General features: G+C 53.7%; 7 protein-coding genes across 7 annotated transcripts; 5 read left to right on the top strand and 2 right to left on the bottom strand.

Annotated features, from left to right (window-relative positions):
• Positions 1 to 1,226: 1,226 nt before the first annotated feature.
• On the top strand, positions 1,227 to 1,683 carry UMAG_01375 (cysteine-protease inhibitor; the record flags this gene model as incomplete). The annotated part of the gene is made up of 2 exons (XM_011388962.1): positions 1,227 to 1,301; positions 1,396 to 1,683. 2 exons carry the CDS (start codon positions 1,227 to 1,229, stop codon positions 1,681 to 1,683), a joined length of 363 nt encoding a protein of 120 aa, XP_011387264.1.
• Positions 1,684 to 1,906: 223 nt separating this feature from the next.
• Positions 1,907 to 3,814, bottom strand: UMAG_11316 (uncharacterized protein; the record flags this gene model as incomplete). Its single annotated transcript, XM_011389120.1, has 1 exon — positions 1,907 to 3,814. One exon carries the CDS (start codon positions 3,812 to 3,814, stop codon positions 1,907 to 1,909), a length of 1,908 nt encoding a protein of 635 aa, XP_011387422.1.
• A 1,026-nt stretch (positions 3,815 to 4,840) lies between these two features.
• UMAG_01377 (uncharacterized protein) lies at positions 4,841 to 6,439 on the top strand (the record flags this gene model as incomplete). The annotated part of the gene is made up of 1 exon (XM_011388963.1): positions 4,841 to 6,439. One exon carries the CDS (start codon positions 4,841 to 4,843, stop codon positions 6,437 to 6,439), a length of 1,599 nt encoding a protein of 532 aa, XP_011387265.1.
• Positions 6,440 to 13,521: 7,082 nt separating this feature from the next.
• UMAG_01378 (uncharacterized protein) lies at positions 13,522 to 17,814 on the top strand (the record flags this gene model as incomplete). Its single annotated transcript, XM_011388964.1, has 1 exon — positions 13,522 to 17,814. The coding sequence occupies one exon, from the start codon at positions 13,522 to 13,524 to the stop codon at positions 17,812 to 17,814; it is 4,293 nt and encodes a 1,430-aa protein (XP_011387266.1).
• A 707-nt stretch (positions 17,815 to 18,521) lies between these two features.
• On the top strand, positions 18,522 to 19,463 carry UMAG_01379 (uncharacterized protein; the record flags this gene model as incomplete). Its single annotated transcript, XM_011388965.1, has 1 exon — positions 18,522 to 19,463. One exon carries the CDS (start codon positions 18,522 to 18,524, stop codon positions 19,461 to 19,463), a length of 942 nt encoding a protein of 313 aa, XP_011387267.1.
• A 162-nt stretch (positions 19,464 to 19,625) lies between these two features.
• On the bottom strand, positions 19,626 to 20,546 carry UMAG_11317 (uncharacterized protein; the record flags this gene model as incomplete). Its single annotated transcript, XM_011389121.1, has 1 exon — positions 19,626 to 20,546. The coding sequence occupies one exon, from the start codon at positions 20,544 to 20,546 to the stop codon at positions 19,626 to 19,628; it is 921 nt and encodes a 306-aa protein (XP_011387423.1).
• A 616-nt stretch (positions 20,547 to 21,162) lies between these two features.
• On the top strand, positions 21,163 to 23,010 carry UMAG_01381 (uncharacterized protein; the record flags this gene model as incomplete). Its single annotated transcript, XM_011388966.1, has 1 exon — positions 21,163 to 23,010. The coding sequence occupies one exon, from the start codon at positions 21,163 to 21,165 to the stop codon at positions 23,008 to 23,010; it is 1,848 nt and encodes a 615-aa protein (XP_011387268.1).
• Positions 23,011 to 24,475: the final 1,465 nt, after the last annotated feature.

Consider the following 24,475-nt stretch of genomic DNA (forward strand, 5'->3'; position numbering starts at 1 on the left):
TCGTGAATTCAGGCTTTTTTCTGTTCCCTGTGTGATGTCGGGTGGCGTCCTTATTGTCTCCCTCGCAGGTGTTCTGGAGGTCGGGACAAATTTCATCTCGCTCAGAAATCGGGGTTCGAACCGCTTCAGAAAGATGAGAAAGGGTTTCTGCGAAAGCCATTGTTGAAGGAAAGGTACACTTCTACCTCGAAAGGGTTGTGGCGGAACACAACACTCTTTCGCGGAACAGAAGGTTGTAGCATGGTTGCACGATGCCGCGCCGTCGCAAGAAACTTGTTGCCACGTCGACGGAGTGTTTTCAGGAACGCTGTTGATCAGATATTTGGCACACACCTTCAGCACAATGAGCAACGGCGTCTAGTCTGAAACCAGTCGTTCACTTCAGACGTCCAATATCTTGAGAGGCATATCGTGCTGTCATCGGACTTAATGACAGTAGCTGCTCCCGTGCAATCGCTACAGATCGCCAAATGAAGTACGTTACGCCAGAATCGGTTTGTTCGGCTCACATGAAATAATCAATTCATCCACCACTCCTCCCTGCTGCGTATACACAGCCTCTTGGGAAATCCATGTTTTAAGCCGACATAATTACGACTTAGGTCGATGCACATCTGGTATCTCATGTCTCCTCGCAGACACCTGGTTTGAGCAATCGACACACTCTGGCATGACCTTGCCACAGTGCATCCATCTGGTAAGCCTATCCAAATCATTGCATCTATGATTACAGTGGAGAGTGGGTGAAAAACGTGTAAATCGCAAAACTTGGAAGGTCAAAACATGCTGATGAAGTGTGGTGGAGCAAGAGCCACATTGTTACTAAGATGTTCGTCAACGACCGTGGGAACCACCGTCCATTCTCTTACTCCCCCTGGCGAAACTCAGGCACATCATCTGCGGTGAAAGCCCCGTCTTTACCGCCCTCTCGAGCGACATTCATCTGGTGGCGTGCGATAAGCTGCTTGTGAAACATGCATCGAATCGTATTGTTTCGGCGTTGCGGCGGATGCTGGCCGAGACCGGTCCGCCACCCCGCCAACATATCCTCGACTTAGCTCCCACGAGAGTCTGTTACTATAAAGAGTCACTCGTCTAGCAATTCGCTTCTCCTGGTCAACTCTGCTTTGCGCTTGAAGGACTTCGTTCGAGGACTTGTGCCATCACAATCCCCCCCGCTCGCTTCAAACAACTATCCAATAACCGCCAAACGACCAAACGCAGCAATGCTGTTTCGCTCAGCCTTTGTTCTGCTCATCGTGGCCTTTGCAAGTGCATGCCTGGTGCAACATGTTCAAGCTGTAAGTCTTGCCAACACATAATTTTCCGTGCTTCCTTTTTTCAAGCTTTGTCGAGGATGCTTATCTCTTTGATATCCGTTTGTTTGTTGTAAAGAAGCAGATTCCGGTGCGTCGATCGCTCTCTACCGATGCCTCAATGAGCTCGGCTGCTGGCAAGCTCAACCGGAGATGGTGGTTCGGCTTCACAGGTTCGCTCGGCAAGGAACCTGACAACGGCCAAGTACAGATCAAGATCATCCCAGACGCGCTCATCATCAAGAATCCGCCTGCCAACAAAGACGATCTGAACAAGCTAATCGAAAACCTAAAACGCAAGCACCCAAGATTCAAGACGGTGGTCATGCCGACAGATCCTAACGGAGATGTGGTCATCTGGGAATAATTTGCAGCTTATTGAAGCTGTGGCTTAGCTTGTGTGGTACTGCTATGTTTACATTGTCTCGCTTCTGTTGCGCGCTCGGGTTTGAATGCAAGTTTGATTGTGGTATCCAGCCTGCATGTCTGCTGAATTTGATCCACAAACATCTTGGTTGAATCGCTTCTGTCTTTCGAAGGTACGCTTACGTGTGAGAAGCGGTGCGTTGTGAAGAGATACGTCTCCGAGCTTACGCCTGAGTGACGAGCACGAGCGAATCGCCAGATGACACTTCATACCAGTCCAAGCTGCGCGACATGTCATCCAGCTCGAGCACTATCCTCTCTCGGCCTTCGTCACAGCTCCTTTCATCTCGCCCGTGTGGCTCTGGAGCGAGTGCCTGTTCCATAAGCGCCCACACTTGGTCCACCTGACCCACCTTGACGCCCACTGCATTGGCCAACTTGATCTTGAGCAGTCTCAGTGGTGTGGATGCCAACACCTGCACGTCCTCCTTTTCTGCAAGCTTGTCTGTCACATGAGGTACCACTGACTCAGGAGACGCGGTACTTGCAATGACCGAGACATTGAGCATTTTGGACCGGAGAGTGTTCTTTTTGTTATTCTCCTTATCGCGCTGCTCGGCATCTCTGTCAGTGGCTGGCCAGGGATCTTCGTCATCAAACAACTTGGCCAGCTCGAGGAGTCTTGGAAACCGTTCGAATTTTTCCGCCTCAGATAGATGTACCTTTTCTTCTGAACCTTGGCGTGCTATACCGCCTTCGATGATGTACGCATCTCCCCCTCGGAACCGAGTATAGACGAACAGCTCGGCGTCTTTTCTCTCCTTCAAAGTGATTTCGGTCTTGTCAAGCACTCTGAGCATGGGCAGGCGCGCAATGGCAATCGCTCGGAAATCTCGATATTCGTATTTCGAGAGCAGCTCACCCTGGCTGTCCTCGGTATTCGATAGTTGAGCGTTGTCATCGTCGGGAACGGTTGAGATGTGCAGCGCTTCGAGGGATGTCCCTGGACCAAGCCATTGAGCGATGTTCTCGAGCGAGGACCACGATTCGACCTTATTGCCTCGGAGATAAAGTTGCTTGAGTCCAGCAAGCTTGCACATCGAAGATGAAGCCGCGGGGATAATGCTTATACGGTTTCGATCGAGATTGAGGGTCTCGAGCGAAGCTAGTGGCGAAAGGCTGTAGATAAGGTCTGACCACGACTCTATCGCATTGCCTTCCAAACTGAGAGAGGTGAGGCACGGAAAGACGTTCAACCCGCTCTGATGCTCGACGCGATCCTCCGTTCGAAAGCTCGACTTTGATAGACTGGTGATCTCGTTGCTGCCAATATGCAGCGAGCGAAGATTCCGAAGCGCTGGTGCCAGCCTCAAAACTTCAGACCACTGGATCAGTGTGCCGTCCAAGCGCAAGTCCTGAACATGTCCCAACCTCTCACTCCAGCTCGTCGGTATCTGCTTCGGCGGCGGCTGCAGGCGGTTGAAATGCAGCAAGAGCGTCTTGAGCTGAGCGAGTTCCGAAGCGATCAGTGAGACCTCCTCCCAGTCCGGTAGTAACGACCTCGACAGATCGAGCCACCGTATGTTCGGACACGTTGCACGTATCGAGCCGGGCCCGCTGCCCTGCGCCTCATCGAATGCGGTTGCCACATTGTACTGCTCATCTTGACTTGTCTCGGCATCCATGTCGGGTAGCGAGGAATGCTGCCACCCACTGAGCCCCACTTCCCTGAGTCGATCTAGTCGCGCCGTCTTGAGAGCAATTCGGTCAAGATTGGGGGTTTCGATTTCGATATCAGCGATGTTCTTGCGCGAGTACTGGTGTGGTGTCACTGACTGTACTGTCAAAGCGGACCGATCTGTGGGAGCACTGTACTTGTTGCGCAATGCAGAGAGAAAGCAGCATCCACTCGAAAGCTTGGAAGCGGTTGGACGGATGAACGAGCCGCTGCCGGGAACACGGACGTTGAAGTAGCGAGTTCCGTCGTCGCTAGTTCCGTCATGCTTGCCACGAGCGGGATCGTCCCATTCGATTCCAAGCCATTCTCCGCTTGCAGGTGGTACTGGGCCACGGTAGCGAATTGTACCCTTTTGTTGGCCTATGGAGATGCGCTTGCCCACGAGCAAGTGCATTGCGGCGTGATGTGAGCATGTGTTGGTCTCGGAACCAAGGAACGCTATTTCGTGCAACACAAGACGCGTTTTAGACGCTGTTGCTCGCACACTCGGCACTTGGTTGGCTTCTTCAGCCTTGCAAGAAAATATTCGGATCTCGGCAGCCTCACGCCTGTCAATCAACGCACCGAGGCTCCAAAGTCGTCATGAATTGCCACAGAAACCAGACACTGTCCTGTACAGTACACGATGCAGATTGTATACTGTAGCGCTGACTTTGACCTACTAGGCTGCACTTTCTTCTCACTATTGGGCTGGTGCAAAACTGGTGTGGCCTTATGAACTCGCGGTTTTGAGTCAGCGCATCCGTGAAAGCAATCGACGGAGACAGGCCAACGAGCGCGCACTAGTCATCACAATGAGCAGTGTTGTGAAGGTGAAGAGTGGGCTCTACAGTGCAGTAAAGTCTGAAGCACAGCGATCATTGTTGTTTATTTGTCATTCACCTTGAGTATGTAGAAGGGCTGAAGACGCCCCACCAGCCACCACGAAGAAGAGCGGCGGTCGACCAGTAGGCAGAGTGTAAAGCCGTTGGTCACGCTTCAGCATCGCTGAACAGAAACTCTCTGATGCAAAGGCATGGAATTAACGCTTGTCGTCTGATGGGCCTCCTGATCAAGCCTTCATTACAACCATGCTTATTTAATGCAGCATTCCAATTGCTTCATCCGGCTAGACGTTTTTGAGGCAACCGTACACACAATTTTGTCGTGGGTGTTCTGAGGTGGATTTGAGAGGATGGATCTGTTTCGTGAAGGGCACAAATCAGGTATAAGAGGAACAACCAAAGGGATTGACCTTTACTTACCGTTGTCATCTCATCCTCTTCCACTTTTCGCTACCCTAGTTCTTCTCCTACGTCGGGCTGGTCCCTAGATACACACACACCTTCTTTTTCTCTTGTATTTTGCCACAGCAGCCTTGACGGTCTGTTTTACAAACTTTTCTGCCACTTCATCGACTCTTCCTTCTACTCTTCTCAAGATGCGAACCACTCCTGCTCTGGCTCTCGTAGCCGCGTTCCTGGTCTCGTCGGCTGTTGGTGGTCTCATCTCGCCCGAAGCTGGTCGTGGACCTGGATATAACAAGTTGCATCGAAGGACTTGCCATGCAGGTGCTCACCACCACAAGCGACAGGGAGGCGACAAAGCTAGCACCCTAGCCGCCCCTGCTGCACCCGCTGCACCTGCTGCTCAGGACTGGGCTGCCCCGGGAGGTGCAGGAGATGCTGGAAACGTTCAGCCCTCGACGGCGCCTGGCGATGCTGGAGCTTCGGGAGATGCTCAGCCTTCCAAGATGCACAAGAAAACGTCCAAGGGCAAGTGTGCTCTGAAGCACAAAGCTCAAGACTCAAACACGCCTGCTGGACAGGATAGCGATCTGCCTCCTGTCACTGATGCTGCTGGAAACGGTCAGGGCGCCGGACAAGGCACTCCTTCCTCTCCTGCCTCTCCTGATGGAAGTGCAGCCTCATCCAAAGGTGACGCGGGCTCTTCGGCTGGTCAGCAGCCTGGCTCTAACCCCGTGGGTCCTCCTGGTTTCGGGGACGAGGGAGCCGACAACCAAGATGCCCCAGATGGGTACAGTGTTGCTTCTCAGGCCGGCGACAGCAAGCCCCCGACTGACGGATCGGCGGGCGCTCAAGGCGACTCTGAAGCCAAGAAGCCCGACGACAGCCAAGGCAGTAGCGCTGATGGTTCGTCTGACGGCGACACGGTTGGCAGCGTAGGCTCGCAAACTTCCGAGGGTGCTCAGGGAGACGGAGTGCACTGCAAAGGTATTCGGGGCAGTACTACTTTGCCTTCCCAAGGTTCGATCAACCCGGGCTGGTTTAGCCCCGAGCTCATCCATCACGGACCTGGCACTCAGTTCGGCGGCCCTGGTCTGTGGCAAGGCGGAGCTTGCATGTACGATGACATGCCGCACCACGGTCTGCCGTCCATCGCTATGGATCAATCCTTCTATCAGGACGGTCTTGCGTGCGGAACCTGTGTCGAGATTGCCTCGACTGATGCTTCGCTCTTCCAGAACAGAGAGTGGAGCGTCGAGGAGCCTAAGCGCGGCACGCTTCCTGCTGGCAAAAAGACAATCGCGATTGTCAGCGATCTGTGCCCTAGCATCAACCAATGCTACTCTGGTCTCGACATGCACCTGGATGCTTGGAACAGCGTGACCAACAACGCTGCTGGTAGCAAACTTCCCATCAACTGGAGGTTTGTCAACTGCAAGGAGGCCTTTGAGAAGAGCAACAGCGGGATCAAGAAGCTGCAGGTGCACTGGCGATCCGGTGCTAGCCCTGGCTTCTTCCAGGTTCAGATTCGAGGTCACCACGAGGCGGTGGTGAGGGTCGAGATGAAGTGGGGTCAGCAGGGATGGGTCGAAGCCACGCACGTTGACAACGCTTGGTGGAAGTGGGATCTGAAGGAGAACACGGCCAAGTTTGATCAGGCCTCGACACCCGTCGTTTTCAGGATCACCGACTGGCAGGGTGAGACTATCACTTCTGAGGTAGGCACCAAGATGGGCAAGGATGTGTTCTTTGATGCCAACTTCGACCGCGTCAGCTCTGACGAGGCCAAGTGATGGCCAAACAGATTGTTTAGGATCTTGTGGCAGTCCCCTCTTCCATTTCACTTTTCTCAATCCTGACATTCTCGCAAAATCTCCCTACCAACTGGGCCGATGACAACGATCGATGGATCGTGAGAGCGATGTGATGACGCAGAAAGATGTGTGTATATTGTCTGCCACGATCAACGACGAGTCGACGTGGACGACGCAACCCAGATTCGTGATTCTCACAGTGTAGCTGCAACAGCCCCCCACCCGTTTCCTTACGATCGTGCTGCGAAATCACAACGCAGATATACATGCGCTACACAAGGCATGAGAACGCAGAACTCATTTTAAAGAGTTTGTTCGATCCTTGCCCAAACACGAAAAGGCGGCTCAAGCGAGGTTCACAGGATGCCACTCAAGTTAGCTAGATTAGTTTGCTCAGCTCGCTCGTTTCGGGAGAAATACTCGTGACTATAAATTGCAGAAAGTGCTTGGGCGGCGGAAATGCGAGGATCGAAGTTAATTTTACGCTGATGACAGCCCCGTATGATCCTTCGTGCTTTGTTGCAAACAATCACGAACCGTGATCGTGAACCGAATCGACAAAGGACTGACGACTGTGAGGCTAACGATGGGTTTGAGATACATTCGTTTTTACCGCTCTACTCACAACTTTTGCTGCAGGCTGCAGGGTCTCGATCCAGTCGTCTATGCACTGTGTGGACGAGCTAGTCATTTTGGCCCGAAGTCTTTCTCTAGACCGAGCACTCACGACTGTGGCAGAGAGGAAAGAGATGCCAAGCGCGGCAATCGTGAATTCGTGTTGTTGAGCACTTGATCTCACAAGAAACAAAGGGTCTGGTGTCTGGCTTCCTCCGCCTGGGAAGACTACTTTATTTAGTGCAGATCAATAGCATTGACGGGCTGCGATGCGAGTTTCCTGGGTGCACAAAGAACAGCTCGGTTGCCCGCGATGAATGTCGCTTCGTCCTTGTAGAGAACGCCACGCAGCGACAGCCTGGCTATCCATCTGATGAGTGGGACGAAAACAGCTGTTTGCGGTCATTCAAGCACGCCAGGGATTGGCCTTTCGAATCACAAATCTGAATGGCAGGCGAGCACAAGGTTGGCGATAACGACGCGAGGAGAGAGAAACCAACCAAATCCCGATTAGAATTTTGGCTCAAACGCTCAAAAAGCTTGGCCATGCAGTGCCGTTTCGCACAGAAAAAACATTTGTCGCTTGATCCGAAGTCAGAAGAGAGGACCAGTCGTGAATGAATGTCGCCCAAGAGTGGCGAAGGACCAGCTGCAGCGTGCGAGTGATTGAGTAAGTGAGTGGATGGCGCAGGAGCAGCGCGGGGTTGAATCTCGAGGAAACCCCAACGCCCGCCGAGAATAAAGCACGCGGTCGTCGGTCATTTCCGACCCTCGCTAAGCTCACCAGGAAGCCTCACATCTCGTGACTGGCAACCCCATTAACTGAGAGCCAAATCTCCTCAAGTTGACCAGTCCTCTGCCCGCGTTTGGCTGCTGTCCGGCGCGCGCAGAGAGCTCCATCGAGAACCGAATTTGGGAGAAGAAGACATGCAGCTTGCCTGCTCATGGTCCTGAACGTGCTTCGAATCCCGAATCAACATAATACAGTACATGTGAGGATGTTGTGGTTTACTGCAAGGAGAGCGGCCCGTGTAGATTCGTGCTTGAAACTGTGAAATGCACTGCACGGTGTAGTGTTTGGACCCTAAGCCACAGAAAGAAGATCATTCTGTGATTCGCGATTCGCTGCAAGCAATCGGCATCCGAATTAGCGTGAAGTCTGTGAGTCGTGAATCGTGAATCGTGAATCGTGAATCGTGAATCGTGAATCGTGAATCGTGAATCACGAGATCATAAATCACGATTCAGTGAGGTTTCGATATGTTAGGGCGACACGACACACAGCTGACCGAATTGATTTACGATTTCATTCGATCCCCCACATTGAGGGGCTGCTTCTTGGGAACCGAGGCAATCGCTGCGCAGTGATGTCATCACCAGCACTACAAGCACTAGTTCTTGACTCACCATTCGCAAAATCTGGAATCCCTTCTCGTCGATCCTCGCCAAACCAATTTCGCAATCACGAATCGCAATCGTGAATCGTGAATGTGAGAGCATCGATTTCCTTTCCATAACGTTGTCTGCTGAGCAGGGACTCGCAATCGTGGCTAACCACTCGTCTCGACACCATGGTAAAACAGAAGCATTTCGCTGGAGCCCATGCTATTGCGAAGTAACATTGACTGCCATAAGAACGAGATGTTACAAGTCGAAAGCGAGAAGCCAACTTTGACATAAGATTAGTATGCAGGTGTCGTCCACATCAACGGCATTTGCGAAGACGATTTTGAAAGTGTTTGATGGGTTCTGAGAGGAGCTAGCTGTTCTTAGCCGGGCGGGAATTTGTCGTGATACCCGCCTGTACGCATATAAGTTGACCATGTCCATTCGGCCTCGGGGTTCTTGGACGAATCTGTCATGTTTATATTCAAGATCACATTGTCTTTGAACATGCAACCAGCGCAAGCAGATCACTGATCGGAGGAATGGCTCTACCGACAAGCTGAGCGAATCGTCGTTGCCACCGTTCGTGATTCCTGATCTCTGACGAGCTTACAGCAGCCAGAAATCGGCGTCGGAGGTCAATTCGGAAAGGTTTGGAGACAGTGCACCCTGCAGAAACAAACAAATTCGATCGCGTCCAATTTTCAGGCACGTTGACAGTCTACTCTCGGGTCTGATGGGGCTGTTGCGAATTTCCAAGAATATTAATCAGACCAGAGGAGATGTACCCAGACTTTCTTCTCTTCTCGTACCCTTTTGCGCCCACGCTGGTCTGTCGTGTTTTACGGAAGAATCTATGCCTGATTGTCTCACAAGCTGCGTCGTTCGATTTCAGGAGACCTGTCATTTTTCTGTCGACTCTCCGCGCTTGGCTGTTATAGCGACTCAGAAATGGTGGAGGTATCTCGCGCTCCGAACTGGCTGCCTCCGATGTAGCAGTCCGTCTTGGTCTCAGTAGCTGACAAGCGACGTCCTCCCTATCGACTTATCTTAGTCTGGCAGCGATGGCGAATATGCATAGACTCCGATGCGCGGCTCCTGCCTTCACGATCCATCGAGGCTTTCGGAAATCTGTACAGCAAGGTATGCACTCGGCAAAGGCCGAATCAAGTCGACCATCGCATTGTTACTAAAAGCACTGCGGATGAGTGATTCCGGTGCATATCACGAGTTTGAAAGCCTGCAACCCTGACGATCGTCGCTGGCTATAAACCCTTTCGTCTGAAGCTCGCTCGTCACATGCCCACCTATGACGCTTACATATCGAACAACCTTCGAAGCTTCGAGTGCCTGTCTCAGAGTTGGAGCCTCAGATGCTAGTCGATATCTATCGTGGTACTGTACATGGCAATCGAATCTCGTAGATGCGCTCGCCTCCGATCGAGACTAGCTTGCGCAGTTGACGTTATACGGATTATTACAGCTCGGCCTTGTTGTCACAGCTTCTCTGTTCAGGTAAACTTCTGCTCAGGTGAACTTGATAGCGCTGACGTGTGTGATTGTGTGATTGTGTGATTGTGTGGTTGTGTGTGGATTGCGCTGGAAAGAACCGTGTAAGCACGCTCACGTCGCGCACAATCACGAATCACGTCGGTTTGCTTGCAGACACGGGACAATCCTTTGAGTGTGTAGCGAACTTTGGATAATTGGCCAGCCTGGTTGAACTTTTCTACAGATCGTCGCAGCGCCTCTTGCAGGGTTCAGGCGTTGGATCAGCGAATTTGCTCGAAATTCAAGAAGAGAAAGAAAGAGAGCTGCAAGCCTTTCCGACTGCGATCCTGTGTGCACCCAGAAAGGGAAGCTGCTAAGAAAGGTGTAAATAACCCTATCCGGATCGAGGCTCTGCCCGTAGCACCATGCCGTTCTATACGGCCAAACAAAATGAGGCGGAAACATACGGTCCTTACCACGACGATGGTGCGGCCTCGGTATCATGCCAGTCTATCCGTTCCGATGACGTTTTGCGCTTGGTTCAGCACGGATGTGGTTCTAAGCTTGCGGTCAGTCGACCTCCGCATGTGTAGTGAGATGCTGTTGGGTGCTTGATCTTTGGAATTTGCCACCGTAACATAAGCTTGGCACACGCCAGAGAACAGATTATTGAATCCACGGTGCTAGAAACGGTCGGGGTAGCCAAGGTTGCCGTGAAAAGCGGACATCCGCGCCTTGGTCCGGAGAATGGTCATTTGCGTTTTTGGCCGACAAACTAGGCAATGACACGCAGCCGACAGGAGATGACGATTCTGAGCCTTCATTTGGCAACTTCTGCCGCCTGTTCAGGGTTGCGAGTTGAGAGTGGCTTTACTATTGCCTCTCCAGTCGCTGTGCTTTGGGGAAACAAATACGTTTGTAAGCCCAATTAGAAACCATCAGTACGCGCGGGTTCAGCGAGGTTCAACTCCGGGTCGCAAGCCCAAGCAACGCCAACGATCAAGGAAAAAGACTTGTTTGGATATTAACCACAAACAAGTATTCACAAATCGTGATTCTGAATTTCTTGTTCAAAAACAAAACACAAAGCGGAAAAAATGATCCGCAAGGGTTCGAGGTGGGAAGAGAGAGAGAGAGAGAGAGAGAGAGAGAGAGAGAGAGAGAGAGAGAGAGAGAGAGAGAGAGAGAGAGAGAGAGAGAGAGAGAGAGAGAGAGAGAGAGAGAGAGAGAGAGAGAGAGAGAGGAAGAGAGAGCTGTGAGAGGCGATTGCGACATTCTGCGTTAGCTATGCATTGGCACGGCGTTGCCCTAGATCTCGCCTATCTCGGAGTATGAATAGCCAAGCTTGGCCAAGAATAGAGGCGGTTGCCGTCCAGCATCTTGCTCTCATGCTCCGCTAATTTCTCGATCGAGGTCAGCGGTGGTTAGCGGTGTAGCCTTTTGTCGCCCATCAGTTCCAAAGAAGAGGGGCGACAGGAGTGTTGGGTGGAGATGCAGCATGCTGAGACACGACGCTTGGTTGTGTGCGGAGAGGCGACAACATCCCACGAGACTGAGTAACCAACTTCCCACACGAGCTCTCTGACTGCAAAGAGCAAACATCAAAGCGGATCAGAAAAGAAAAGCTGAGAGAATCTTCGCGAACAAGGTCGACGATATGGCATAGTGCGTTTCAGCCCTTTCCCGTGGTTTGTATTTAGTGCCACCGTCACGTCAGCGCCTGCTCTCTGCCAGGCTGGCTGTATGTCTAATGAAACGTGTCCCTGAGACAACCCAACACGCTTTCTGAGCCATCCACGATTGTGAGAAAAAACAACAAAGAAGCATGTCAAGCCGTGAGCATCGGCCAACAAGCCAAGATGGCCAACGAGCCGGCTTAGATGGACAGCATGGAATGGAAGCAGGGAGACGTTTACGGAAAAAAGGCTGAGGGCACCGCAGCGCTGGTACTGAGAGAGCAATAGAAGGAAGCGCGCTCTGTGCCAAGATGAGCAGCAGGTAGAGTGCAACAATCACAGAATGCGGGTGGCTTCGTAATGCTAGCACATGTCACGCAAAGTCAGATTGATTCACAATTGTCAGCTGTTTGTACGTTTTGCGTGATGAGTATTTCACATTTGTCGCTGGGTCGTGTGGGTGGAATTCGTCATACAGTTGTTCCTTTTTTTCTCTTTAAAAACATTTCTGGGCCAGGGTTGTCGAAAGTGGAAAGCGGGAGCTGCTCGCTTTGATGGTGATGCCAGTGTTGATGCAGTTCAAAAGCTCGACCAGTCTGCCCCTCTGCCTGTGCCCCTGCCTAGGTGCATATGCGTTGATCGTAACCCTGATCCTGACCCTGCTTCATTTCCTTTTGTTCTCGCTTCTGGGTGCTCAGGCGTCCTGTCAAGAGAGGTAGAGTCGCTTGCTTGGCTCGGTCCGCATGTGCTGCTACTGCTGCTGCTACTGCGTTCTTTGGGTCGCTTACCTCTCCCAATTACTGGTATAATAGCCAGAAACGTTTCCCGTCTCCTCGCGTTTGGCGCTGCAGCAGCTGCAATCACGAATCGCTGTCGACTCGGGAGTTCCGAATCCTTCGCTGCGTGCCCTCGTCAATCGTGGCCCAGGGTTTGATCTTGCCCCTCCTGCTCCTTGATTCTGCTTTCTCATCCTCATACTCCCCCCTCATCACCCACCCTGTCCAGTAGGCTCCGGCTCTCATCCTTTATCTTTAGCCTTTCGTTTCGACCACGTCCAGCGCAGAGCAGAACTCGTTAAACCGTCTTTACCCCGACCTTCTGTTCTCTCTCTCTCTCTCTCTCTCTTCACACCCCCTCGTCGACGTTAGCGTGCTCGGCTGAACAAGGTGCTTGTCATATGTACCAGCGTTCCGAATCGCGGTAACATCACACCGACGATTGGTAACCACGCTTCGTAGCTGCTTCTCGATTCGCGCGTCACTCGAATCGCATACCCAAATTTGCTCCATATATACCCATCTGTCAGCCCGGACTGTCCGACAATTTCTTCGAGCGTATCATCTAGCTATCCACGATTTGGCCAACAAGGTGCAGCAAGGCGACTCACTTTAACGCCTTTCTCCTCCGCTGCAGCAACTTGCTGTGCTTCCTCGCTGCTTTAATCCGAAGCCAAACTCGGGCGACATGCTCGTCTTGACTTGATTAAGCTTTTTGCTTTCGCTTTCGCTTTCGCTTTTGCTTCCGCGTCTCACCGACTGCATCCTTTCTGCGGATCTACCGACTCAGTGAGGCTCATTGCTTCGATCTGGCTCGATAGCCCATCTAGCAGTGTTCAATTCAGCTCAGTCAAACTCCTTTCTCTCGGTAAAGCTTGATTTTGCTATCCAAGAGCGGAAGCGCAGAATTGCGTTGCGCATATAGCGTGGCTCTTTGTCCCAGCTTCATCCAAGCGTTTGACGCTGTGCGCAGACTCGAATCCACTGTGCAGCCCGCGCTCATCAAACCAAAAGTCATTGGCGGCATCTCCGAGCGAGAAACGCATCTTCACTATCGAGAGCAATCTTTTCGCAGAGGTTGCCTTCGCTACCATCACCACAGCATACCATCACATTCATGACGTCTGCGAACGTCTCCAGCTCCCCTCACCGCCAGGCTGAGCCGGCGACCATGATGCTGTCAGCGACATCGGCTGCACCGACGTCTATGCCGCCAATCACCACAGAAAGCATCTCGACGGCGGTCGTCTTTCCATCATCCAATCGCAGCTCTACAGATGCCTCTGCTGACGATACCAAGGAATTGGTGAGTCGGTCTAGTGGTTCATCTTCCATAGCATCGCCCACAGTATCGACACCGCGCGCCACTTCACCCGATCACATCTCACCATTACCTCTGTGCAACAGAGCGGCTTTCCAAGCACCACAGTCGTCTCGCGACAGCTTGGAAGGCCCCGTCTCTCCATCCTCGGACTCCACCGTTCCCGCTTTCATGGCCGGCCTCGCCCTCCAAGTGCAATCGGCCGTCTCGCGAAACGTCACTGGTCCCCTGGTTCAGGTCCTCACCGATGCCGAGGAAGCCTCAGCTCTTCAAACCAATGCAGCACATAACGACTCGTTGAAAGGCTGCTCACACTCTCAGAGCACTACGCTAGCTCGACAAGGATCTGGGGGCACTGTTTACGACGATGCGCTCTGCTCACCTGAGCTAGCACCTATCAGTGACACAGCACATTCGCCTCTTTCTGGCATGATCAGCAGTACCAGCGAAGAAGCCATTGATGCAGCTCTGGGCTCTGCTTTGCGCACCCCAGCAATGGACTCCCCGCTCCTTCCACTTTTGGCACCAAAGCTCCAAGAAGCTGACAGCAGTAGCAGTGACGGCAGCGGCACCGACACTTCGACGACTCAGACCGACATCAGCCGTACTCCTTCCACTTCCACCACAGGCTCCAGTCACGCTGGCAGTCTCGATACCGCCATTAGCTCAGTCGCTTCAGGCACCGGTTTCGAAAGCAGCTACAAGTCACACGTCGACGATTCTTCCGCCGATACCCTTCGCGTCGACGTTGCAGGCTACGATCCAAGCCTCCAGCCGAACCAAGCATCTCCGGTCTCGGTGATATCCGAGGGCGACGCCGTCTTGCTCGAATACCCTGACCTTGTCGAGGGCGGAACAGCGGATACCAGTGTTGTCGAAGCAAAGTACACGACGGCCAAGGTTCGTCGCTACGCGGCTTTACTGGAGCTGATTGACACGGAGCGTAACTATGCCGACGATCTGGCCACGCTCGTTCTGGTCTTCTTTGACAATATCTGCATGATGCCCTTCTTCAACGATCAGCCTGCCCGTCAGGCTTTGGTTATGAGAAATTCGGAAGATCTGCTGCGCACCCATCAGAAATTGTCGGCCAAACTCGACGGCATCCTGGTCGACCTCGGTCTTCGAAGAACCGGGCCGCACCAACACCTTGAGGACGAGAGGTCCGAGCTCGAAAAGGCCCTCAGCCCTCAGGCTGATGAGGCTGTCGTCCGTGTGGCCAAGCTTTTCAATCAGATGATGCCTTCGCTCCAGTGCTACAAGGCTTTCTGCTCGCGTCACGGCGAAGCTCTTGCTTTGATTCGCGAAGCCGAGAAGCGACATGCCGACTGGGACGCTTTCGAGAGGCACTGTGCCGACATCCTCAAGCTCACAAGGCTTCCGCAATGGGGCGCCTCGCGCCCACATTCGGGCACCAACACACCCAGTATGTCTGCCATCAGTCCAGCATCGTACTTTACATCCATGTCTGCCGCCAACTCCTCGAACCTTTCTTCGGGATCCACCTCGACCTTCACCGCTGGCACAAACTCCAACCTCGGCAGTACCTCCACCACAACTGGCTGGGCTTCTAGTGCCATACGCCGAAACTCTTCTCGATTGCTGTTCAGAGACTTCCTCATCAAGCCCATCCAACGACTGTGCCTATATCCACTCGTGCTGCAAACATTGCAGAAGCACAGCTCCTCAACGGGCGATTCGGTCGAAGAGCTTGCACTCGCCATTTCCCTCATGCGCGAGGTTGCGGATCAAGTGGATGAGGCAGGGAAGCGTCGAGAGTCGGAACTCCGTGCCGACCTCATCTCATCGCGCATTGAGCCAAACCAGGGCATCACATCGTCGTTCCTCAAATCTCTGGCCGATTGCCAGCTGTCAGGTACGCTCGACGTCTTGTACCACCACCGCGTGTTGAACCCGCTCGTGGCGCCTCTGCGCTTCAAGTACTTTGGCGTCTTCATCTACCACAGCTTCCTGATCATGGTCAAGGTTCGCAAGAATTCGACCTACGAATGCCGACACTGGTTTCCTCTTTGGGCCGCACGCCTTTCCAACATGGAAGACGAGAGGAACTTGATTCCCAACTCTTTCCGCCTGTCCGTCAAGGAGCACCACTTTGAACTTGCTGCATCGAACGCAAAGGAAAGGCAGCTTTGGATCGACGTTCTCTCGCTCGCCATTTCCCGCTCTACTTTCTCTCCGCCGGGCTCCGAGGCAGCTTTCCCCTGCAGCCTCTACTTTGGCGATGCGACCGATGGCGAGCTGCTCGAAGCCTCCGAGGCACCAACACCAAATGCCATTCGACCCTCGGAGTTCCAGGGCTACTTTGATTCTTCCAAGTCCAGCACGGCTGATCCCTTGATGGAGTTCCTGGCGATGCACGCTGCAGGGGCGGCGCAAGCTACAAGTTCAAACCAGAAGGGCCAGCGCTCATCATCCGGACCCTGGATGCCCACCGAGATCTTGCTACGACATGCTTCGCCCAACTCCCGAGCTATCGTGGACCGTGGCATGATCTTATCGGATTCAGTCATCTCTTCCCGTCTCGCTCGAGACGGAGGCGCTCTTTCGACCTTGTACGCAGCTTCTGGATCCGGCCTCGGATCCGCCGTTGGTTCCTCGCTAGGCCTGAGCCGCCTTTCAGCAAAGGAGACATCCACCGTCAAAATCCAGCGCCGTAAGAGTTGTGCCGGCCTGCTCGAGAACCCCGAGGCTGAGGAGGACGCCAACAATCTTGTGTTCACCGCCGAGTTTGTGCAGCCAAGCTCGCGCTCGCGTTCCTCGACAAAGGTACAGGCCGACGCGCTGCTTGACCGAGAGGGATGGAAATCGTCTCTACTCAAGAAGGCCAACAGGGTACGACCAGCCAGCATCTTTGCACCGACGGGACTCAATGTCAACACGGACCTCGGCAGTCCGACCTGGGGTCCCGGCTCTGCCTCGACGCCTACCTCGCCTACCACAGCCAACCGCGACCTTGCTGTGCACGAGTTTGGAAGCTTTGGCATCGCCGGCCCGACGCAGTCGAGCTCGAACCCACGACTTACTTTGTCCAAGCCTGCGACCGGATCAGCTTCTTACTCGCTCACCTCGTCTCCTGTCGCTTGGTGTGACTCCGCCGCCAACTCATCCAACAACCTGCGAGCTTCGGTTTCTTCTCTGCCTCCTCGGTCTCGCGGCAGCTTCTACGGCATGAGGGACTCTCTCACCATGACGTTTGGTCGGAGATCTCGGACTCACTCAGCCGAAGCTGGTCTCGGCGATGCTTATCCCGTGACTGACTTTGGCGCAAGGTCGGCACTTTCTTCAGCAAATGTGTCGCCGATGGTCAGCATGCAGGAGCTGCCCCATGCGGTCTCGACTGACACTGCAGCAACGCGACGACCTCCGGCGGACGAAGTGCACCTGCAGCAACAGCAAAGTGCACGCTTCAGCGGTCGATCACGCACCAACTCTATCTCGTCGGTGACAGGCTCGCTTCGCCGGGTATTCACAACTACATCCCTGGTTGCGCTTAACCACAAGCGCACACAGACAGATATTGTCAAGTCGATCGGAGGCTCGGTACAGGCCGAGAGACAGCTGGTAACGGACGGACTAGTGAGACCGCTCACCGAATTTGCGCAGTCCACGACCACGGAGCATTCAGGGACTTCGCCCCGCAAGAGCGGCCAAGGCACTCTGCGAAGGTCCAGGACGATGCTCAACTATTCCAAGAACTGGTTCCGCGCGTCTGCAGCCGCCAATGTCGTCGAGCGCGTCCATGCCGAAGCTGTTGCGCCTGCACAGGGCCTGTCATGGCAAAGACATGCGCCGCTGACGAGCGTTGCAACAACCTCGACGAGCCCCGACTTTAACGTAGCTGAGGAAGCGCACAGGCCATTGCGCACCAGCAGCGCACCCGTGACGCACCAAAACGCAGTGCATCCCGAGAGTTTTCGAAGGGCATCGGATACTCAGCTGACCACGATCGCCGAGCAGCACAGAGAATCGGGTGATGTGGGAGGTCGAAGAGCTTCCAAGGGCTTTAACCCTCTCAGATTCTTGCAGAACAATCGACTCTCGCCGATTCCTTCGCAGACTGCGCGTTGAGTCGTCCCAGTATGCGTGCATCCACGATCATCATTTTACCATGTTAGCTTGCAGCATTTTATCTTGTTTCTTCGCTTTTCCTTCCCCTTGCACACACGTCTCTCTGCTCATCTGTATTTTTGCTCGACCATCCGCCCATCTGTGCCAAGCTAGCTAGCTAGCTAGCGAAATTGCTTCTTGGTTCGTTTATCTTTGCCAGATGTGTCTCACGATTGTTGTAGTGGATACACGGATTACGATTGGTGATCTTTGCTCGATGTGGTGAGAGGAGAGCGAGAGAGGGGAGCTTGTGAGCAATGAATGGATGCTTGAACTCAGCGAGTCGTGAGTTCCGCGATTTTCTGTTAATACTTTATTGGTGATTGGGACTTTTCTGTTAATATTCAGACGAACCTTCTCCACACGACGTTTGTGCTGCCTCGAATACAGATATTACATGTACACACTTGAATGCGCAATGCAAAGAGTCGTCGATGGATGCATTACAGAAGAGGGGCTCTGGTACGCAGACCAGTACATGTAACTAGTCTGCGACAGCTATACGCGGTGTAAGTTAGAGCGAACGAGGATTTAGACACACCGGTGTCTCTCGTGCGAGAGGAACTTACGCGAGACAAGAGTGTGGAAGCAGTGAGACCAGAACCTCGACGTCTGAGCTTCACATCATACAATCGACAGACAACGAACGAGTTGGACCAGCACGGGCGATGTCGCACTTGGGTGCGCAAACACGGGGGTGGACCTCGATGTTTCGACGACGACGATGGATCAGCAAAGCCGCCTACACATCCGCTGTGACACTGCAAATAGCATGTACGATTCATTTGATCAACGAACATGCGTTTGAAATCCGAAACTCGACTGGAGCATCAATGCTGCCCACCCTAGCACCTGAAGGTGATTTCTTGCTCCAACTTCGACTGCCGTTTGGTCGCTTGCTCTCATCAGTGCGCGAAGGCTTGAGACCGTCGAACAGTGGAGTGGAGGAGGCCGAGGCGCATCCGTATCGGGGCAAGCCGAGGATAGGCGGGTCGATGTTCTCCAAAGCGGATCAGGCGCAGGGAACCGGGCTGAAGGTGGGCGATTTGGTGGTTGCATTAAGCCCGTTTGATGCGAGTCGAGCGGTGTGCAAGAGGGTGATCGGTTTGCCAGGAGATACGGTCGCACTGGATCCAAGGATGAGGCCCTTACCAATGGAGGCATGGAGAGGACAGGCCAAAGTGACCAGTCAAGCGACCGACAAACGTAGCGATGATCAAGTACTGGATAGCAAGCTCGTCAAGTTTCAAGATGTGCTCGAAACCGTCGGCAGGCAGCCAGCATCGTCGCGAAGCACTAGTGTCGATGAATCACCAATCGACCTGCTTAAAAGCATGGACACCGACGCTGACGCTTCGAGCGACACGCACCGCCACAACACAGTCGCATCCACAGATGTGGTGCAAAACACGTACGTGCGATCCAAAGGCGACGTGCAGTACGTCACCGTCCCCCTAGGTCACGTCTGGTTAGCAGGAGACAACATGGCCAATTCGACCGATAGCAGACACTACGGACCAGTCCCACTGGGCATGGTGCGCGGAAAGGTGTTGGCGAGGGTCTATCCGAACCCAAGATGGCTCGGAAGCAATCTGACGTACGTCGACTGAAACTGAAACTGAAACCGGGCAACGCAAGACGGTCCAATGTGGCAAAGGGTATATTATAGGATGGGGGGTTTGCGCGTGGGTTTGTAAGAACATGCGATGTAAAAAGAAGGACATGGACGCGAGACTGGAAGAGCACAGTGGAAGCGACATGCACACCGTCGTTCACTGCCAACCGCACGATTTGCGAATCGACAAGCTCCACTGTTGGCGCTGCCACTCGAGGATGATGGGGATCAAGTCAACCAGGCCAAACTGCGGCCAGAATTTGTCAACGAAATGCAAATGCGTCGAGTCTGTGCACTGCCAGAGCATAAAGTCGCTCAGCCTGGAAACGCCCGAGGTGCGCACAAGGATATCGAGCGGTGGCGAATGCGCCAATTGCATGTTATGCTCGAGGTCTTGTGCGCTGATGGAAAAGTCGATGTCATCGAGTAGATGGTGGAGCGATGAATGGCTGTTGTTCTGGGCGATCTGCTGCGCTTGCGCAGCTACGGCCGCCCTTTCAACGTGCCTTAGCTTGCGATCGAGACAGGTGCGAGCCGCACCCGTGATCTCGTCCCTGCTAGCGTATGGCATGCAGATGTTGAGCGTTGCCCTTGTATTGTGTTTTGTCATGTTCTCCATCCTCTCCACCGCCTCCCTCACGTCGGCGGGTAGCAAGTCCTTCCTTCCGGCAATGCGTACACGCACCGAATAGCGAGCGATCAATTCTCCATGCCCTGCCAATTCGATCAGCCTGGTCTTGGCGATCTGCATCAAAGTGCTCACCTCGGCTTCGCTGCGACGAAAATTGTCGATCGCAAACGCGTACACAGTGACCGTGTCGAGACCGTCAAGGTTCAGACACACTTCGAGCACGGATTTGAGCGTTGCGAAGCCGGTCAGATGGCCGTGTTGGATTGAATGGTGCGATGTACGTGCCCAACGACGGTTGCCATCCATGACGAACGCGATGTGGCGCGGAATTGGACCGAGCGAGAGCGTCGACAGCAGAAGCTGCTGCGGTGACGGAATAGGCAACAGCGACAAGAGCGACAGTGGCGACAGAGCCACTTGCTTGAGCATCTGTCGCTTGCTCGGCATCGTCGACGACAAAGGCTGCGTCATCCCGTTCGCACTCGTCATGGCCGGTTTCGCAGGTTTCGCACAAGTTGTCGTCGGATGCGAATCGTCACTCAGCGAACTCGATGTGTCGCTCTGTCTGTCGAGAGGTGTCCAAGGCTCTGCCACCGGCATCGTGCAACTAAACAGCCTCGGCAGTGTAAGGCAAACCGAGATGCAGAGATGGGATGCACCAACCGTTATGAGAAGAGCAACTGAGCGCTCCAGTCGTGTTGGATTCGCTTTCTTCCAGCGTCATCTCGAACTCCGCCCAACTCACGATCCACGATTCACGATCCACGATTCACGATTATTTCACGATATATTCACGCATTATTTTGTTACCTCGCATGTGGTCGTTGCAGCGGAACGACGCAACAGGATCGTTTTGAAATCGGTAGATCGGGGTGCATTTGCTCCGATTCGAAATCTGTGATTCCCGCTTTGGCTTCTCTTGCCGACGCGGTTGGGCCAACACACGAACCAGTGCACAATTTCCGACACTCACGACTGTTTGTCATATGACTCGGTCCTGCTTCACCACCTCGTCACAATTCGTACCTGGCGAACGAGGCGCCTTGGTCTCTCGGCTACAATCATGGATGCGAACCCCTTTGCAGTGTGGGACGATCCCGCACCCGCACCCGCTTCGACATCTTTGACCACTGCCTCGTCGTCCAATGGACCGAAAGACTTAAAGGATGACAAAATGATCGAGCAAGAAGCACGTCTATCTCTAGAATACCAAGACGAGGATCCTGGCTGGGGTGCTGGATCTGCATTGGCATCGCGAGATAACAGTCCGGAGAAGACGAGAAATCAAGCGACATGGTCGCGCGCTGCACCTTCTGCTGTCCTGCCAATCTCAGAGAACGCAATCTCGAATCAAGCATCAGCGTCCGCTTCTACAGAGGCGCAAGAGGATTCAGATCCAGGGCTGGTCCAAGTGCCTGCCATTACGACAGAAGTAGCCGAAGCATCGGCGGCGACAGTGAAGGATGCTGCTGCACACGCAGGAGGAGATCAGACCAGCACGGATGAGCCCACAGCAAGAGCAGATACAGAACAGGTCCAGGACGACCAAGACGACAACACAGACGCCTTTGAAGACTCGCGGCAGGAGCAGGCTGTACAGGTGCAGGATCTCTCGTCGCCAGAGGAGCTTGATGAAAAGGCGACCATTGCAGCGGTCCCGGTTGAAGCGGCTGAGGATGATGACGGGTTTGACGATTTTGGAGAAGCAGCAGGTGAAGACGACGGAGCAGCTGCCAACGACGACTTTGGCGATTTTGACGACTTTGAGACGGGTGATGCGCAAGATGAGGTCGGTTTTGGTGACGATGACTTTGGCGACGACGGGTTCGGTCAATCCATGGGGCACACAGAGCAAGCAGCGCCGGCACCGATCCGCACCGTGGCATCAACAAACCGAGATTGGTCTGCTTTGGACGTCACAACAAGGTCGAATCGAATCGATCTGGCCAGTTGCGTCGCCGCTCTGCTCCCGCTGTCGGCTGCAGCAGAAAGAGAGCTAGACAGTGCAGGACTTCGTCAGGTGGAAGGGCCATCGCAGGTGCTGGTAAGCGCAGAATGCCGTCAGCTTTGGACGGATCTGTCGTCATTGCCGTCGGTCAAGCCGATCGACTGGGTGCGTAGCAAGACTCGACGTGACTATCTCATATCGATGGGTGTGCCGGTCAACCTTGATGAGATCCACTCGTCGTTTGCATCTGGCTCGGGCGGATCCAAGCAATTGCCACCGCTGCAGCTTCATTACGACTCGTCGACTGGAAGTGGATCGGCTTTGGTGGATTCGAACGGCAGCGTTCCACAGAGGAGCTCGAGCTTGAAGCTGTCGGGAAGTTCGGCACCAGCGTTGGCGGCGCAACGATCTGCTTCGACGTCCAACAGTCCGCGAAATGGCAATTCGAGCCCAGCGCTGGGATCGAGTACGAATCGCGAGCGTATGGCGGAGCGACGAATGCAAGAGCTTGGATTGGGCGCTGCACCAGCGGTAGATCTGCGGCGAGCGCAGGAGCTGGTCAACAAGAGTGAGGATCAGCTGACTCTTCTCTCGCTGCCGGCGCTCAAGTCGATGCTGAGGGAGCTCAACACGATGACAAGGTCGACGTCGAGTCTGTTGACGCACCACTTGACGCTGAGGGAGAGCTATCAGGCGGATTCGGAAATGTACAACTCGATGATCAAGGAGCTGGTCACGGGTGCAGCCAGCAGGTTTAGTGGGAGCAGCGGATCATCGGGAGGAAGCAATTCGGTAGCCGGAGGCCGAGGGGACAGTCGCCGATCGACAACGATGGGCTTGAGCGCATCCAGTTCAGGCAAGGCGAGGGTCAACAGCTTACCGGTTGGCTCGACGGCCATGTCCGGGACACGGTCCATGAGTCCCTCGCTTCGAGGCGGTGTCGGGACGAGCCCACGACGATGATGCTCAGCAGGCAAAACACCACTGCATACATATCTTTGCCCTAGGCCGAGCGGCGCCATAGCCGCGAACGTGACACGACCATGTGCTAGCAGAGAGGAGTGTGACGGCATGTGAGTGCGGGGGACAAGATCGGCATCGTCCCGATCAGAAACGGAGCCCAGCCGATACTGCTAAGCACAAGTTGAAGCTTTGAGTGACAGCCAACCAGCCAGCCATTCGTGATTTGTAGGTGACACTTGGTGCTCACCTGGCTTGCTCGGTGCTCGCATGCGACCACTGGTCGACAACACAGTTGTAATGTGAGGTGAGAGTGCTCTACCTACGCCGCAAAGTGGTGAGGCACATCAGAAAAATGTGAGTGCATTTCAGGCTCGTGTGGAGCGGATAGGCAGCAATCTCAGCTCGTGTTGAGCCATAAATTAGTTCTGGCACTCGCAGGGAATCACTTGGTCTAAAAGGTAGGAGGAGTGGCAATGCGGGCTGAGGTGATGGTCATTAGGCGTGATTGACGAGACACGAGATACGTTTGGATGAACAAGGTCGCGTCAGTGCATCATGATCCACGACACAGTGCATCTATACATGTTCGGTTGCGTTGTTTGTTTGTTTTGGATTCACGAATCACGATTCGATAGAGTGGACGGAGCAGCAAGAGGTCGCTCCGCAATTCAGCGCACTCAAACTCTCTTGACTGAGTTTCATGACTTTGTTCCAGCGAAGAAAATCAGAAAATTCACTTGTTACTGCGACCAGCCTAAGGAGGTGCGTGCGACGCGCTTGACAACGTGAATGATCTACCTCACAGCTTTAACGTGTCCCCCCGCAGTCTCACGTCTCGGAATTTTCTTGGGCTTGCAAGCACAACTCACTCGTGACTGCTGTGCTCGGTGCTCACCTGTGCCACTCTAAGATGCCGAATGTGCTCAAATCAAAATACTCTAAAACTGACACCACACGCTAGGCTCAGCAAGGGTCCTCTCTGCTCGTGACTGTGACTCTCACCTTTTCACTTTAGAGTTACATCGGAATCTGCCTGTGCCCTGATGTGGCAGGTCGCTTGTCGCTTGGTGAATCTTGCTGGCACAGCCGTCGTGCATGTCACATTCTTTTCGCATTCTTTTCGCGCGCGTTGACCAACTTAGCACCCTTTTTTCACACCTTCTTGCACTGAGGCGTTGCATACGGAGCAGCGAGCAACGCTTTCGACGGAAACAGGCGGCTTACCTTACAGTATCATCAACAAGTGCACGGTGGCGTCTAACTTAATTGAAATCATGAGAGTCTTGATTGACCCGAGTGCGTGCTTGCATCGATCGTGCGCTTCGCTTTCAAATCGCACTCCGACGCAGAATACGATTCACAAATCATGATTCGTTCGAGAAAGGCCATCCAGCCAGTCACGAGTCTCGGGCGTTGTTTTGGTCGCGTTGGCTTTGCTTCCACGCCTTTGACAGACTGTCGTGAC

Source organism: Mycosarcoma maydis, chromosome 2 (genome assembly GCF_000328475.2).
Source record: "Mycosarcoma maydis chromosome 2, whole genome shotgun sequence".
NCBI lineage: Eukaryota > Fungi > Basidiomycota > Ustilaginomycetes > Ustilaginales > Mycosarcoma > Mycosarcoma maydis.